Source organism: Trachypithecus francoisi, unplaced genomic scaffold, assembly GCF_009764315.1.
Source record: "Trachypithecus francoisi isolate TF-2019V2 unplaced genomic scaffold, Tfra_2.0 Lachesis_group3, whole genome shotgun sequence".
Taxonomy (NCBI): domain Eukaryota; kingdom Metazoa; phylum Chordata; class Mammalia; order Primates; family Cercopithecidae; genus Trachypithecus; species Trachypithecus francoisi.
In genome coordinates this window covers 114,168,572-114,184,891 of record NW_022681468.1, presented here as the reverse complement: position 1 = coordinate 114,184,891, position 16,320 = coordinate 114,168,572, and the positions used below count along the sequence as shown (strand labels likewise).

The 16,320-nt window shown below is 50.5% G+C and overlaps 2 protein-coding genes across 13 annotated transcripts in view; one reads left to right on the top strand and one right to left on the bottom strand.

The window, feature by feature from the left end:
- Positions 1 to 16,320, top strand: part of PPCDC (phosphopantothenoylcysteine decarboxylase) — a 47,355-nt gene that overhangs the window by 23,312 nt on the left and 7,723 nt on the right. For 6 of the 12 annotated variants that reach the window (XM_033189329.1, XM_033189330.1, XM_033189323.1 and 3 more), the window contains 2 exons: positions 3,329 to 3,497; positions 4,045 to 5,489. In XM_033189329.1, the coding sequence (XP_033045220.1) occupies positions 3,329 to 3,497; positions 4,045 to 4,217 (342 nt within the window). In that variant the 3' untranslated portion in view covers positions 4,218 to 5,489. Of the gene's footprint in view, positions 1 to 3,328; positions 3,498 to 3,921; positions 5,490 to 16,320 lie in introns of those variants that run through there. The other 6 variants (XM_033189334.1, XM_033189332.1, XM_033189333.1 and 3 more) reach the window with 2 other exon arrangements.
- LOC117070352 (60S ribosomal protein L10a-like) lies at positions 9,198 to 9,934 on the bottom strand. Its single transcript, XM_033189336.1, has one exon. The coding sequence runs from the start codon at positions 9,886 to 9,888 to the stop codon at positions 9,235 to 9,237; it is 654 nt and encodes a 217-aa protein (XP_033045227.1). The 5' UTR covers positions 9,889 to 9,934; the 3' UTR covers positions 9,198 to 9,234.

Sequence of the window (16,320 nt, the reverse complement as noted above, 5' to 3'; positions counted from 1 at the left end):
AGTTTCATGTGGTGAAGAAGGTGGACAATGAAGCTGGGACAGGATGTTTTTTGGGGTCACAGATTAGTGTTCTTGTATGCTTGTCAATGGGCTCTAAAGGCACTCCTCAAAGAATCTGCCAATGATTTAAGCATCATTTGATTAAGAGCACAGGGTGAACAGAAGAACAACTTGTGTGGCCAGGAACAGGGGAAGGGAGTGCAGAGAAGAGAGCCTGGGAGTAATGTCATCAAGAAGACTTTCCCTATAGTCCCAGCTACTTGGGAGGCTGAGGTGGGAGGATCGCTTAAACCCAGGAGTTCTAGGCTGCAGTGCCCTTTGATTGGGACCGTGAATAACCAGAATAGCCAGTGTGGTCCACCCTGGGCAACATAGCGAGACCCTATCTCTATTGAAAAATAAAAAAAAAAAAGGAAAGGGCCGGGTATGGTGGCTCATGCCTATAATCCCAGCACTTTGGGAGGTTGAGGCAGGAAAATCTATTGAGCCCAGGAGTTTGAGACCAGCCTGAGCAACATGGTGAGACTCCATCTCTACCAAAAATACAAAAAAATTAGCCAGGTGTGGTGGTGCATGCCTGTGGTCCTCAGATACTCAGGAGGCTGAGGTGGGAGAATCGCTTGAACCCAGGAGGTCAAGGCTGCAGTGAGCTGTGATTGTGCCACTGTACTCCAGCCTGGGCTACAGAGGTGAGACTGTGTCTCAAAAAACAAACAAACAAAAAGGCTTCCCAGCAGCACTGGTGCCACAACTGACATAGCAGCTGTAGCTAGAACAGTTGAATTTCCTGGCTGCTCTCATCAAATTGGGTCAGAGTTCTGTGTGGCCAGCACCATCTCACCAAATCTCCAGGCTCCCCGCTGGTGGGTCAGCAGCAGCTGGTGTGACAAAGCACTGGCCTCTGGGAGCTAAGCCCTGGCCTGGGTCAGCTCTGCAAGGGTGCTTTCCTCCTTCCTGCAAGCTCTGCTTTCCATTTTTCTTCTAAGCTGCCATCACTTCATGAAATCCCTGGGCTTCCCTCCTCCAGAGTTGGCTGGGAAGTGAACCATGTTCCCAAGACCAGCCTCCAGATCATTTGCCTCAGAAGTTTTCCTTGGAAGTCACAAACGTTTCAAGGAATCTCAAATTTTACAAAGTTTGAAGTGTGGGCATTGGTGGCCTGTGGCTGTGTCCTCTCTCTGTAGCTGTTTTCTCCCTACATCCCTGAAAGGAAGCTGAGCCTGCTCCTCCCTCCACAGACCTCCCTTTCCAGGGCCCAGGGCATGGAGTGCTGTGAGGGCAGTGTGCTAGGCGTGACCGTGCTCCTGGCCTCCAGGCCCATCTCCCTCTGTCCTCTAGCTCAATAAGGCCCTGGCCTATTTGTGCTAAACAGGCAGTTGGACCTAGAAAGAGCAGACAATCTCTCTGGGTCACCAGTCTGGCTGGGAGCCGGTCTCCTAACTGGGATCCAGGCCTTCTCCCCTGTCCACGTGAACTCCCAGGGGCAGAGCCTGAAGTGTTGAACACAGCACTGGCCAAAGAGATGTCACCGTGGGAACCGAGGCCCTCTTTTCCCCCTGTCTGCTTTCCTGGGTTCAGAGGAGCTGAGGCTTGTCTGAGAGGAGGTGGAGTGCTGGTTTTCACCCTGGTTGGTGTTCTTTGCTTTGAGGGCCCTTAGAAAGCCCAGCCCAGCCCAGCCCTTGCTCCCACCCTGCACACAGTGGAGAGACTCTTCTAGGTATGCTCTTGATTTCTGCAGAAGTAGTGGGTGGCACGGAGCCAAGAGGAAGTGTGACTGAAACTGTCCACTCATAGCCCGGGTGCCTCACTGAGAAGGCTTGGTGGGAAACTAATGCTGTGGCTGACGCAAGCAGCCAGGTCCCAGGGCTGTTTGCTGTCCTGCTTCCTCCCTGTCTGTGGGACTTGGGGGAGGTGCTGGTCCTGGCCTGTCGAGGCATTGTTCTCTGGACTCCCTCTTTTCCCAGAAGAGCTTCCCTTCAGGGGAGGGGTTTCCAGCCCGTTACCCTGAGGGGCTTACAGCCCTGGAAGAAGTGTCTGGATTAGTCAGAGCACTGGGAGCTTCTCTCTCCCCAGGCGGCCCCCAGCCCAGGGAGCCTACGCCTGTGGGAAGCCCAGGAGTCACTTCCCTGGAGCCTGTGCTTTGTGCCTGGCCCTGCGCTCAGAGCTTTGTAGTCATTCTCACCTCAGTCTTCACAGCTGCCCAGGGAGGGACCTTTCTAGAGAGGAAGGCAGGCCCTGGCCTTCAGTCCCATGTCCCAGGTTCTCACAGCTAGTAATGCAGAGCCCAGCCAGGATTTGAACTCAGGGCTACATAATTTCAAAGTCCATGGCACAAAGGACTCTGTGAGCTGGGTGGCTCCTTTCACAGCTGCTCAGGTCTGTGGCTTGGTGGGACAGCCTGGATTTGGGAGATGGTGAGGCTGTGCAGTGGAACATTGCCTGGGTAGCGCCCATTGTCTGGGTGTGGACATGGATGACTGCTTACCTCTCAGGGAGCTGCAGCTCCCCATCTGTGAAATGGGACAGCACCTTCCTTTTTTTTTTTCTGAGATGGAGTCTTGCTCTGTCACCCAGGCTGGAGGACAGTGGTGTGATCTCGGCTTACTGCAAACTCCGCCTCCCAGGGTCAAGTGATTCTCCTGCCTCAGCCTCCCAAGTAGCTGGGACTACAGGTGCCTGCCACCACGCCTGGCTAATTTTTTGTATTTTTAGTAGAGACGGGGTTTCACCATGTTAGCCAGGATGGTCTTGATCTCCTGACCTTGTGATCCGCCTGCCTCGGCCTCCAAAGTGCTGGGATTACAGGTGTGAGCCACTGCACCCAGCCAACACCCTCTTTATAAGGTCACAGTGAGGGTTAATGAGATCCTATACATGAGAAGGTTTTGGTAATGGCAGATGTTTTCATTGCCAGACTTTAGCTGGCCTCGCAGAGCTGATGTCGGGTAGATGGGCCCCACTGAGGAGCAGCCTCGTCCTTTGCTTTCTGGTGTAACCAAAAAAGCCTGCCTTCTTCTCCCCAGGATTGCTTCTCCCAGGAGGTGTGAGCCTACCTGGAGGAGGCTTAAGCACAGGGACACCTGCTGGAGGTCTGAGCGTTGGTTGAGCACTTCCTGTTTGTAGGATCCTGTGCCAGAGCCTGTGGGGAGGTGGAGAGAGGCAAGGAGACACAGCCTCCACCCCTGAGGGACGAGACAGCTCCCTGCAGCCAAGCTGTGCCCATTCATTTCAAGCCCACAGCTGGGCTGCTGGCTGCAGGGTCTGGAGGGCAGTGGAGAAGGTGGCAGACAGAGTAGCAAGACCCCCACTTCCCCGACTTTCTTCACAGACCTGCGTCATCCGGGCCTGGGACCGCAGCAAGCCCCTGCTCTTCTGCCCGGCCATGAACACCGCCATGTGGGAGCACCCTATCACAGCGCAGCAGGTAGACCAGCTCAAGGCCTTCGGCTATGTCGAGATCCCTTGTGTGGCCAAGAAGCTGGTGTGTGGAGACGAAGGTGAGTGTCTTGCCAGGCTCATAGCCCATGGCCGTAGAAGGGGCTCAGCTCTGGGGTCACAGTTCAGTTCCTGGCCTGTTATGACCTTAGCAAACCATTCTCTGAGCTTAGCTTTCTCAGCTGGAAAATGGGAATCATAATTCCTGCCTCCAGATTGGTAGGGTAAAATGGGATGGAACGTGTAAAGTACCTAGTAGAGTCCCTGGCATGCAGCCCACACGTAGTTAAGGATGGCTACTGGAACGATTCCCAGGGCCTCACCGGGGGTCTCGGGAGAGATATGATGTGTCTGACTCAGGCAGAGACAGACCTTGCCCTCTCAGGCCTTGGGCTCTGGGTGGAGCACTCAGGGAGCAATGGGCAGGGGTCTGCAGGGCTACAGGTACTATCGGCCTGTCTGGCCACAGCGAAATTTTGCTCCCAGGTCTGGGGGCCATGGCTGAAGTGGGGACCATCGTGGACAAAGTGAAAGAAGTCCTCTTCCAGCACAGTGGCTTCCAGCAGAGTTGACCTGGAATTTCTGTCATGGTTGTCCCTCTGTATTCAGAATGTGTTCAGGCCAAGTCGGTGAAGATGGATGTTGGCAAAATAGGAGGATTCTCTTATTTGCTGAATGGGGGGCCTGCTCTGAGCCTCCCCAGGGGCCGGGCCTGCTCCAGGTTATATTGGACAGAAGGCCCAGGTCTCAGCTTCTTTCAACCAAGAGAGGCCGCTGCCTAGAGCCCATTCCCATCTTTTCCTGGATGGGCGAGGCAAGCCAGGAGAGCAAGCAGTGTTGTCCTCACTGGAGGAGGACTGAGCGACTGGGAAAACTCGGCTCTACGTCTCACCCAGAACGACTTTTAGAAACACCACAGCTGGAGAGTCCTGGCTGAGCCTTGGGAGCTTCAGCTCTTTGGCCGGGTGCCCAGGTACCATGCGATCAGCGAAGGCTGCGAGTTGGCAGGACTCTGAGGTTTCCTGCAGACCATGCCATGAGATTGAAGGTGCAGGGAAATAAAGAAAAATCACCGTTTAAGAGGCTCCATTCTTTCCCTATAACCCAACTGTGGTCCCAGAGACTGGGGGTGTTGCCAGGTGTGGCTGGGGAAGGGTCTGGGTTGATGACTCACCAGTACTCTTTAGTCCCCATATAACATGGTGGTTAAGGATAAAGTTCTGAAGCCAGAAAGCCCCTAGTTCCAATCCCAGCTCTGCCACTTACTGGCAGTGGGAGTTTGGTTCAGGACTTAGCCTTCCTGACCTTCACTTTCCTCAGCTATCTTGTTATCCTACCCTCAGGGAGTTGTTGAGAGGATTCAGTGAAATTATGTGTGCAAAATACGCATGCCACTGAGTGCCTGGAACATAGTAAATGTCAAATTATGGAAGTTAAAACTAGGCATGCATATATGCCAGAGAGCTTTCCTAACATTTACTGCAATGCCCCGTCTCATTTTGGGAAAAAGAAAATCCTGGATGCTAAGCTGACACATCCCTTTATGCAAGTGACAGGTAAGCAGCCAGGAGAGTTGACCCTGCCCTGGGTCCCAGGCCTCTTGCCTGCTTCCTGGTTTCCTCTGTTCTCATCCTTTCAGCTTTGCTGGACCTGAGGCAGGGGCCTGGGTGTCTGTGCCCCGCCCAACCCCCAGTATACGTGACCAAGGGAAGTAGATCCAGAGACACCATGCACTCTGGCCCAGAAACCCTCTGCTACCCAGCTTTTGACCTAATTGCCATTTGGTGTGGCTGCAGTGGGGAGGGCTTGTCTGCATATTTGGAACTGAGGCTGAGGCTGGCTTCCTGCCCTCCGACTTCCAGGCCAGGTATAGGGGACATCCCATGTGGGCTCTGAGAATGCTGAGAGTAGAGGTGCCTTGAGGGGACCAGGAAGCCCTCTGGCTGGAATCAATGCTCCAGCAGTCTCCACAGCCTTTATCTCAACAGCACTTGACTTCACCATGTGACCCTTTGGGATAAAATTGCCTTAGGGCACAAAATAAACTATAACTAGTAACATCAAGAACCAACTTCTTTGGCTAGTTTGGGGATGGGGCCTGAAGAGAACCTGGGTAACTGAAACCCGGGGGTGGTCCCAAAAGTCCATTTCCAGGGTTTCCAACTTCCTTCTTGTCCACATTGCCCTTCCTCTCCCTCAGCAACCCACCAGTAAATGGTGAGGCTTCCCAATTTTATTTTTATTTTTATTTATTTATTTTTTGAGACAGAGTCTCGCTGTGTCGCCCAGGCTGGAGTGCAGTGGCGCAATCACAGCTCAAGCCATTCTCCCTCCTCAGCCTCCTGAGTAGCTGGGATTACAGGTGCCTGCCACCACGCCCAGCTTATTTTTGAATTGTGTGTAGAGATGGGTCTTGCCATGTTGGCGAGACTAATGTCAAACTCCTGACCTCAAGTGATCTGCAGGCCACGGCCTCCCAAAGTGCTGGGATTATAGGTGTGAGCCACTGCGCCCAGCCACTTCCCAATTTTAACAGAAACTGATACCATTTTCTGAGTATTCATCATGTGTGAGGATCTATGCCAGGCATTTTAGGGAAGGCAGTTGCCCAGGGAGATCAACCACAAAGTGCCTGTGTGAAAAGGCCATGGGAGCAGGGAAGTTCACAGGCTACTCTCCCAGAGCTCTGAAAACAGCTGTTGCTGCTCAGTAGGACTTTGCCTTGTTGGCTAGAAGGGAACATATATCTCTGTGGACTCAGGCCAGCTGGAGGCCCCTGTCCCTGGGGGTTCGCCTCTCCATCTCCCACCCACAGCAGTCCTGCATCCTTGCTGCCCATTTTGAAGGCGGGTCTGGATGAATGGGGCTGGGCTGGGCCTAAAGAGCCCAGCTGCTCCCTGAGCCAGACTGGAGCTAAGAGGAGCAGGTGTTGCATTTAGCTGGCCCCATCTGCCAGCGAGGTGCTGAGTGGGAGTGACAATCACCGCTTTCCCCATGAGGTGTCCAAGCACTGGAAGTTATCTTTGTCTTGGGGAGAAATGTTTCTCAGAGAAGATTCTAGCCTCCCTGATGATTTTTATAGAATTCTGGAAGTTTCAGAGGATAGAACATTTGGGTCTGAAACGTGCACTCTTGTGTGGCAGCCATGAGCCCTTCAAGGCTGCTGTGGATGCTGCTGGGTGGGAGGCAGAAGCCTCCAAACCAAGGCCCAGCTTCCACCCTGGGCCGCCTCTAGCCCTTCCTGCACCCCGCTGGTCAGGTCCCGCTGCTGCCTCCCCACTGCCTCAGGTTAGGCCCAAACTCCTGGGCAGTATACACCTGGCCCTTTGTGATCTGGCTCCTGCCTACCCTTCTAGCCCTGCCCTTTACCACACACGCCAACCCTGAAGGGCTCCCTATTCTCTTGCCAGACTGGACGACCTTGATCTGGCCAGGCCTCTTGCCTGTGTACATGCTGCTGCTTTTACTGGGACAAGACCGACTCCCACACATGCCTGTGGATGTACCTGGGTGCTACCTCCTTTGGAAAGCCTTCCCTGGCCGACTGCATCCTCCTTGCCCAGGTTCCCATGGTGTTTCCCACTATTATTTTTTATTTTTATTATTTTTTTTGAGATGGAGCCTCAGTCTGTCACCCAGGCTGGAGTGCAGTGGTGCGATCTCGGCTCACTGTAACCTCTGCCTCCTAGGTTCAAGCAATTCTCCTGCCTCAGCCTCCTGAGAAGCTGGGATTACAGGCATGCACCACCATGCTCTGCTTTTTTTTTCCAGACGGTGTCTCGCTCTGTCTCCCAGACTGGAGTGCAGTGGCGTGATCTCGTCTCACTGCAAGCTCCGCCTCCCGGGTTCACACCATTCTCCTGCCTCAGCTTTCCGAGTAGCTGAGACTAGAGGCGTCTGCCACTATGCCCGGCTAACTTTTTTTTGTATTTTTTTAGTAGAGAGGGGGTTTCACCATGTTAGCCAGGATGCTCTTGATCTCCTGACCTTGTGATCCGCCTGCCTCGGCCTCCCAAAGTGCTGGGATTACAGGCGTGAGCCACCACGCCTGTCCTGATTTTTTATTTTTTTATATATATTTTTTATTTTTAATAGAGATGGGGTTTCATCATGTTGGCCACGCTGGTCTCGAACTTCTGACCTCATGATCTTCCTGCTTCGGCCTCCCAAAGTACTGGAATTACAGGAGTGAGCCACCGTGCCCTGCCACCACTATTTATTACAACAGAATTGTAATTGTCAGTTTACTTTATTTCCTCCTAACACTGGGATCTCTTGGAGAGCAGGAGTTGTCCTATTCCTTACAGAACCCAGCAAGTCACTCCAAGCTTGTACTGACAAAAAAGTGGTGTGTGTGTTGGGGCTATTGGTTCCTGCTCCTTTCTGCACAAGAGACAAAATTTAGGAACCACAAAAGCAAAGATTGATAAGTTTGACTATAGAAAAATAGGTTCACTGAGCAACAACCCAAAGTCAAGGTCAAAGGACAACACCCTGGGGAAATTATCTGCAGGTCATAAACAAAGGGCTGGTTCTCCTAATATATAAAGAGCTCCTATGCATTGATGACAAAAAAACCAAGGGCCGGGCACAATAGCTCACACCTGTAATCCTAGCCCTTCAGGAGGCCGAGGTGGGCAGATTGCCTGAGCTCAAGGAGTTTGAGACCAGCCTGGCCAACCTGGTGAAACCCTGTCTCTACTAAAATACAAAAAATTAGCCAGGCATGGTAGTGCATGCCTGTAATCCCAGCTACTTGGGAGGCTTGGGCAGGAGAATTGCTTGAACCCGGGAGGCAGAGGTTGCAGTGAGCTGAGATCATGCCACTGAACTCCAAGCCTGGGTGACAGAGCGAGACTCCGTCTCAAAGAAAAAAAAAAAAATTACATATGCACCTTACCTTTTGACCCAGCAATTCTGCTTCTAGGAATTTGTCCCACAGATAGACTCAGTTGTATGACATTATGTCTGAACAGGAGATTTATTGCAGCCTTGTATATGGTACTAAAAGACTGGAAACACCCTTACTATCTAACAGCCAGGAGATTGGGTAAATAAATTAGTGTTCCTTCATACACTGGAACTCTTTTTTTTTTTTTTTTTTTGAGACGGAGTCTTGCTCTGTCGCCCAGGCTAGAGTGCAGTGGCGCAACCTCAGCTCACTGCAAGCTCCGCCTCCCGGGTTCACACCATTCTCCTGCCTCAGCCTCCCGAGTAGCTGGGACTATAGGCGCCCGCCACCACGCCTGGCTAATTTTTTGTATTTTTAGTAGAGACGGGGTTTCACCATGTTAGCCAGGATGGTCCCCATCTCCTGACCTCGTGATCTACCCACCTTGGCCTCCCAAAGTGCTGGGATTACAGGCATGAGCCACCGCGCCTGGCCATACACTGGAATTCTACACAACCATAAGACAAAGTGTTGAGGAAGCTGATTTGGGAAGACTTCTGAGGTACATTGTTAAACAGAAAAAGCAAGGTGCAGAAGAATGTGTGTCGCATGCACGCTTGTGTAGAAAAAATGGGGGTGGGGAAAGAAAAGGAGGATATATTCTTATTGACTTGGGTATGCATCAAATGCTTTTAAAAAGATAAACAGAAAAAAAGTCTATTGTTTTCCTCTTGGCCGGGAAACTAACTGAGTGGTTGGGAAACAAAGATAGGAGGCAGGCCAGGACTCTGTCTCAAAAAAAAAAAAAGGAGGTAACTTCATTTTTAATTGTTGGGCCAGATGAATACATTTTATTTTATTTTATTTTTTATTTTTTGGATTGGTAATAGAATTTATTCAAATGTGCCTTAATATAGGCGCTGGGGCTTGCCCATGGTGCTCTTGATATATAAGGCCCAGACATTCTGCCAGTTTTTCTTGAGCAATGACACCAAGAAGTTGATAGCCAGGTGAATGTTATACACAGGCTCATCATCTGTCATCTTCACGTGACCAACAGCTACAGCCAGACATAACACCTTCTTCATTTGGAACTTGATTGTGGACTTCACCTCATCCACTTTGGCCACCATGTTTTCGTTGTGTGTGAGCAGGGAAGGGAACTTTCCTGCCTTATTTAGTCCTGGGCCAAGGATTCGTGGAATCTGCTTGATCAGAGACTCTGAGGCCAAAAACGCATCATACTTCTTGGCCAGTTTCTTGACCAGTTTTTTATTCTTGTTGAGTTTTTTCAGCGCCTCGATGTCCATGTGGGGGATATCCACGGCCTTGGCCTCGTCACAGTGCTGCTGGTCCCCCAGGACACACACAGAGAACTTGGGACGGGGAGTGGACTTAAGCCTGACGGTGCCCGAGAAGCGCTTGTCTTTCTGGGGGTCATAGTTCTTCAAGCTGATCTGCAACTCCACCGTCTCCAGGAACTTGCAGCGCTTGCGCTGGTTCCCGTGCAGGACTTCCCGCACCGCCTCGTATAGGGTGTGGCGAGAGACTTTGCCGCTCATGGCTTCTCACGCCGCTCTAACCGGAAAAGAGCCAGATGAATACATTTTACAAAGAGTTCCTTCTGGTCAGGCACAGTGGCTCACACCTATAATCCCAACACTTTGGTAGGCCAAGGCAGAAGGATCAGTTTAAGACCAGAAGTTTGAGACAGGCCTAGGCAACACAGTGAGATTCCATCTCTACCAAAAGAAACACAACTAACTGGACATGGTGGCACACGCCTGTTTTCCCAGCTACTTAGGAGGCTGAAGTGGGAGGATCACTTGAGCCCAGGAGTCCAAGGCTGCAGTGAGCTATGATCACGCCAGTGCACTCCAGCCTGGGTGAGGAGTGAGACTCTGTCTCTAAAAAATTTAATAATAATAAGTAAAAATATAAAAAGATTTTTCTGCTCTTTTTGTTTGTTTTTTTAAGATAGGGCCTCAGTCTGTCATCCATGCTGGAGTGCAGTGGTGCAATCACAGCTCACTGCAGCCTTGACTTTCTGGGGCTCAAGTGATCCTCCCATCTTAGCCTCCTGAGTAACTGGGACTACAGGTGCACGCCACCACGGCCCAGCTAATTTTTGTATTTTTGGTACATGCAGGGTTTCACCATGTTGGCCAGGCTAGTCTTAAACTCCTGGCCTCAAGTGATCTGCCTGCCTCAGCCTCCGAAAGTGCTAGGATTACAGGTGTGAGCTCAGCCTCTTTCTGTTCTTTATCTAGAAGTTCTTAAAAATGATGGCAGAGAGTTAATGCAAACAAACAAACAAACACAAAGGCTTGGCAAAGGCATCTGGAGATTTTGTTTTTGGGACTGGGTTTCACTGTGTCACCTGGGCTGACTGCAGTGCAGCGGCACAGTCACAGCTCACTGTAGCCTGGAACTCCAGGGGTCAATCGATCCTCCCACCTTAGCCTCCCCAGTAGCTCAGACTACAGGCACATGCCACCATGCCTGGCTAATTTTTTATTTTTTGCAGAGATGGGATTTTACCATGTTGCCCAGGTTGGTCTTGAACTCCTGGACTCAAGTGATGCGCCTGCCTTGGCCTCCCAAAGTGCTGGGATTACAGGCATGAGCCACCGTGCCTGGCCTTGAAGATATTCATCAAGGCCTTTGGAGTAGAAATGGGTCTTCTTTTCTTGTCACAAGCTAACAGAGGAAAATGAATTTTGAGTATCCTTGTGTGCTTTTAATAAGCCTTTAAGATCCCTGACCTCAAGGAGCTTATGTTCTTACGAGAGAAAGACTCACAATGATCAAATAACAGCAAACAACGAAAGTGAGACTGTGTGGCATGGACTCTACTTCAGAATTGAGCAGTCAGAGTGGGTCCCCTGGAGGGAACAGAACTTGGACTGGGGCTTACAGGAGGACCAAGGATACAAAAGGTGAAGACATGCTGCCATGTGCTTGATTAGGACACCCAAGGAGGAACTCAGGCTCCACGTGCTGGGGAGGTTGGGAGCTGTTCAGCAGGGGGTGCACATGGTGAGTGCGGTCAAGATCAGCGAGGTGGTATATGCAGAACAGAGTGGGGCCGGATTGAGAAGCTGGAGTCTAGGGGGAAGCCAGGATGCTGAGACGGGAATCTAGGTTGTGCTAAAGGCCTTGACCACACCCCTGATTCTGGAAAAGGGGTGACAAAAGTGAGTAACAATGTGAAGAAAAATCAACACCATTAAAAACTGTAAAAGCCATGGTCTTTCCCTAAGGTGGTGAGTGCTAAAAACAAAACACAATATCCAACAAACAAACAAAAACAACCCACTGTTCTTGTGGCCAGTGAGGGGGAGGGAGACTAAATGACACTGTGTGTGTGTGTTGGTGCAAGATTTATAGCAATCTTCAGCCCCATCCACGAAAAATAATTTTGCTTTGTTTATTATAGTGTAGTTTTTTTCTCTCTCCTGACCTCACAGTATTGTTCAGTCTGTCCTTGTGGCCGGGTGCAGTGGCTCACGCCTGTAATCCCAGCACTTTGGGAGGCCGAGGTGGGCAGATCACTTAAGGTCAGGAGTTCAAGACCAACCTGGCCAACATGGTGAAACTCTGTCTTTACTAAAAATACAAAATTAGCCAGGTGTGGTGGTGTATGCCTGTAATCCCAGATACTCAGGAGGCTGAGGCAGGAGAATTGCTTGAACGCAGGAGGAAGAGGTTGCAGTGAGCCGAGATTGCACCACTGCACTCCAGCCTGGGTGGTTTGGAGTTGGCTTAATAGGGTCTCAAAGCAGCTAAGGGGTACAAGGAGATGGGGTGGGGAATAAAAGGATTTTTGAGGAATGTTGCTGAGAATTGTGAATTGGACACACTTTATGTTCTTCAAGAGACCCAAGTAAAGATCAAGGTTCTTTTTTTTTTTTTTTTTTTTTTGGAGACGGAGTCTCGCTCTGTGGTCCAGTCTGTGGTCCAGGCTGGAGTGCAGTAGCATGATCTTGGCTCACTGCAAGCTCTACCTCCCGGGTTCACACCATTCTCCTGCCTCACCCTCTCGAGTAGCTGGGACTACAGGCGCCTGCCACCACACCCGGTTAATTTTTTGTATTTTTAGTAGAGATGGGGTTTCACCGTGTTAACCAGGATGGTCTCAATTTCCTGACCTTGTGATTCGCCCGCCTCAGCCTCTCAAGTGCTGGGATTACAGGCATGAGCCACTGCGCCTGGCCAAGAATCTTTTTTTTTTTTTTTTTTGAGATGGAGTGTTGCTCTATTGCCAGGCTGTAGTGCAGTGGCGCGATCTCAGCTCACTTTAACAAGATCGAGGTTCTTTTTAAAGCCCTTTGCAATGTGTAATTCTCTGAGTGCAGCTGAGCAGGACTGAACTATGTGGTGGAGCCCTAGATAATACTTGAGTTATGGGTACGTGTTACATGTTCTCCATATTGCCAAGTGTTTCTTTGATCTCATTTCACCCTTCTCACAACACAGCTTCACAATGGAGTCAATTAGCATATGTAGCTGTTTTATAGACAAGAAACTGAGGGCCACACAGCCAGTGCAGTGTACTAGGGTTTTCTCTTTCTGCCCTATAGCTACGAGCAAACAGGCTCCTGCAGAGGATTCTACCCTCATTTGCATTTACCTCCTTGGGATCAGTGGAAACACCCCTTCCAGCACACACCAGCACCAGCAGATGCCTGCCCTTTCAGTCCCACCTGGACAGCTGCTTCATTACCTTTTTCTTCTCATGGCTTCCTTCATGTATTGTGGTTTCTAGGGCAGGATGAAAATCCTAAGTGTCATGCAACTGCCTCTGAGCAAAGAGTCAACCCCAATAACTGACAGGTTGTTGACACTGAGAACTTCCTGGTGGAACCAAATATTCTACAATATTTAAGCCAGGTTTGGTACCCCCTGCGGCAAGGCAATGGGAATGGTCAGGCCAGAAGAACCACCAGTTGTCTCATAGCAAAAGAATGTGGGGAGTGGGTGGGGGTGAGGGCAAGAGGCAGATACGTGAGCTTCAGGGCTTTTGGAGGACATGCAGCTAATCCAGGTAGAATCTGGGAGCAAGTCATTCCCTTGCTGCAATGGGCTCATCTCATGGTGGCTTTATCTGCTGAGATTACATGGTGACCCTTTGCCTGCTAGCCTGGACAGCAGGTCCTTAGGGACCGGAGGCCCAGCAGACTCCCTTTCAGGCCTCTGGATTCCTGGAAGAGGAAGGAGCATTCAAAGGTGAGTTCAAAGATGCCTTCCGTCTGTATAGGCAAAACGATGTTACCAGCAATAGCAATGCACTTGGAAGCAGCCAACGTGGGTTGAACATGAACACATGGATGCTGAAGATCCTTTCTTTCTCTCTTTAATTTTTTTTTATTTTTTGAGACGGAGTCTTGCTCTGTCGCCCAGGCTGGAGTGCAGTGGCGCGATCTCGGCTTATTGCCAACTCTGCCTCCTGGGTTAATGCCATTCTCCTGCCTCAGCCTCCAGAGTAGCTGAGACTACAGGCACCCACCACCACACCTGGTTAATTTTTTTTTTTTTTTTTGTATTTTTAGTAGAGATGGAGTTTCACCGTGTTAGCCAGGATGGTCTTGATCTCCTGACCTTGTGATCCGCCTGCCTCGGCCTTCCAAAGTGCTGGGATTACAGGCATGAGCCACCATCCCTGGCCCTCTCTAAAATTAAAAAAAAAAAATTTTTTTTTTAACTTTAACTAGGTCCTCACCAGAGATAAAATTTTTTTAATTAAAAATTTTTGGCCGGGCGCGGTGGCTCAAGCCTGTAATCCCAGCACTTTGGGAGGCCGAGACGGGCGGATCACGAGGTCAGGAGATCGAGACCATCCTGGCTAACACGGTGAAACCCCGTCTCTACTAAAAAATACAAAAAAACTAGCCGGGCGAGGTGGCGGGCGCCTGTAGTCCCAGCTACTCCGGAGGCTGAGGCAGGAGAATAGCGTGAACCCGGAGGCGGAGCTTGGAGTGAGCTGAGATCCGGCCACTGCACTCCAGCCTGGGCGACAGAGCAAGACTCCGCCTCAAAAAAAAAAAAAAAAAAAAAATTTTTTTGGCCAGGCACAGTGGCTTGCACCTGTAATCCCAGTACTTTGGGAGGCTGAGGTGGGTGAATCACGAGGTCAGGAGTTCAAGACCCACCTGGCCAAGATGGTGAAACCCCGTCTCTACTAAAAATACAAAAATTAGCTGGGCATGGTGGCGGGTGCCTGTAATCCCAGCTACTCAGGAAGCTGAGGCAGAGAACTGCTTGAACCCGGGAGGCAGAGGTTGCAGTGAGCCAAGATTGTGCCACTGCACTCCAGCATGGGCGACAGAGTGAGGCTCCATCTCGAAATAAATAAATAAATAAATAAACAAAAATTTTTAAAGAGACAGGGTCTTTACTCTGTCATCCAGGTTGGAGTGCAGTGGTGCGATCATGGCTCACTGCAGCCTCGACTTCCCTGGGCTCAGGTGTTCCTTGCACCTCAGCTGCCAGAGGAGTAGCCAGGACTACAGGCAAGAGCCACCATGCCCAAGCAATCTTCTTGCCTCAGCCTCTCAAATTATTGGGATTACAGGTGTAAGCCACTGCTCCTGGCCCTGAAGATTTCCTGCTCTCAGAAGAGACCATTGCCTGGCCCTGATTTGGGAGCTGATATGTCACCTGGAACTTCTGGAAGTTGTTCTCCTGGCAGGGGAGAAGTTGAGTTCTGGTGTGCCATGCTTGGGGGAAACTGGCATGATGGAGGGAAGAGAGAGAAGGCCATGGAAGGGAACTCAGGTTTATCTGGCTCTTGGCCTGTGCCAGACCCTGCATTTAAGCCTCCTAAATATCCTTCAAGATGGGCATTGTTACCCCCATTTAGGAAATAAGAGGCCGGTCGGCCGGGCGCAGTGGCTCACGCCTGTAATCCGAGCACTTTGGGAGGCCGAGGTGGGTGGATCATGAGGTCAGGAGATCCAGACCATCCTGGTGAACACGGTGAAACCTCGTCTCTACTAAAAATACAAAAAATTAGCTGGACATGGTGGTGGGCGCCTGTAGTCCCAGCTACTGGGGAGGCTGAGGCAGGAGAACGGCAACAACCCAGGAGGTGGAGCTTGCAGTGAGTGGAGATCCTGCCACTGCACTCCAGCCTGGGCAACAGAGCCAGACTCCATCTCAAAACAAACAAAAAAAGAAATATGAGTCCGGGCGTGGTGACTCACGCCTGTAATCCCAGCACTTTGGGAGGCCAAGGTGGGTGGATCACGAGGTCAGGAGTTCGAGACCAGCCTGACCAACATGGTAAAACTCATCTCTACTAAAAATACAAAAATGAGCCAGATGTGGTGGCACGTGCCTGTAATCCTAGGTACTCAGGAGGCTGAGGCAGGAGAATTACTTGAACCCAGGAGGTGGAGGTTGCAGTGGGCTCAGATCGCGTCACTGCACTCCAGCCTGGATGACAGATCAAGGCTCCATCTCAAAAAAAAAAAAGAAATAAGAACTTGTGCTAGGTGTGGTGGTGTGCATGGGCAATCCCGGCTACTCAGAGGCTGAGGCAGGAAAATCGCTTTAGCCCAGGAGTTTGAGGCTATAGTGTGCTATGATTGCGCCTGTGAGTAGCCACTGACTCCAGGCTGGGCAACATAGGGAGACCCTATCTCTAAAAAATGATAATAGTATAAGAGAAACCTGAGGCCCAGAAAGAAGGATATAACTGAAATTGACCCAATAGACAGTTTTTCCTGATAAACAGAAATTGACACATCTGGTCTTAGAGCTTGAAACTCACCAGATTCAGACAGTGAGATACCAGGCCTCTCAAAAAGTATCAAATAACTGAAACTCACAGATCATAGCATCCAGACAGGGAGACCCAGGCCCCTCATTATCATGATTGCTTCCTTACCCCTCCAGAGTTCCTGTTTTCCCTTACATTGTTACGTTTCTTCCCTGCTGTACAAACCCCTAATTTTAGCCGAGGAGATGGATTTGAGACTGAGCTCCCATCT

Bases quoted from the DNA above. Each gene is read 5' to 3' on its own strand.
- LOC117070352 (XM_033189336.1), bottom strand. From the start codon at position 9,888: ATGAGCGGCAAAGTCTCTCGCCACACCCTATACGAGGCGGTGCGGGAA.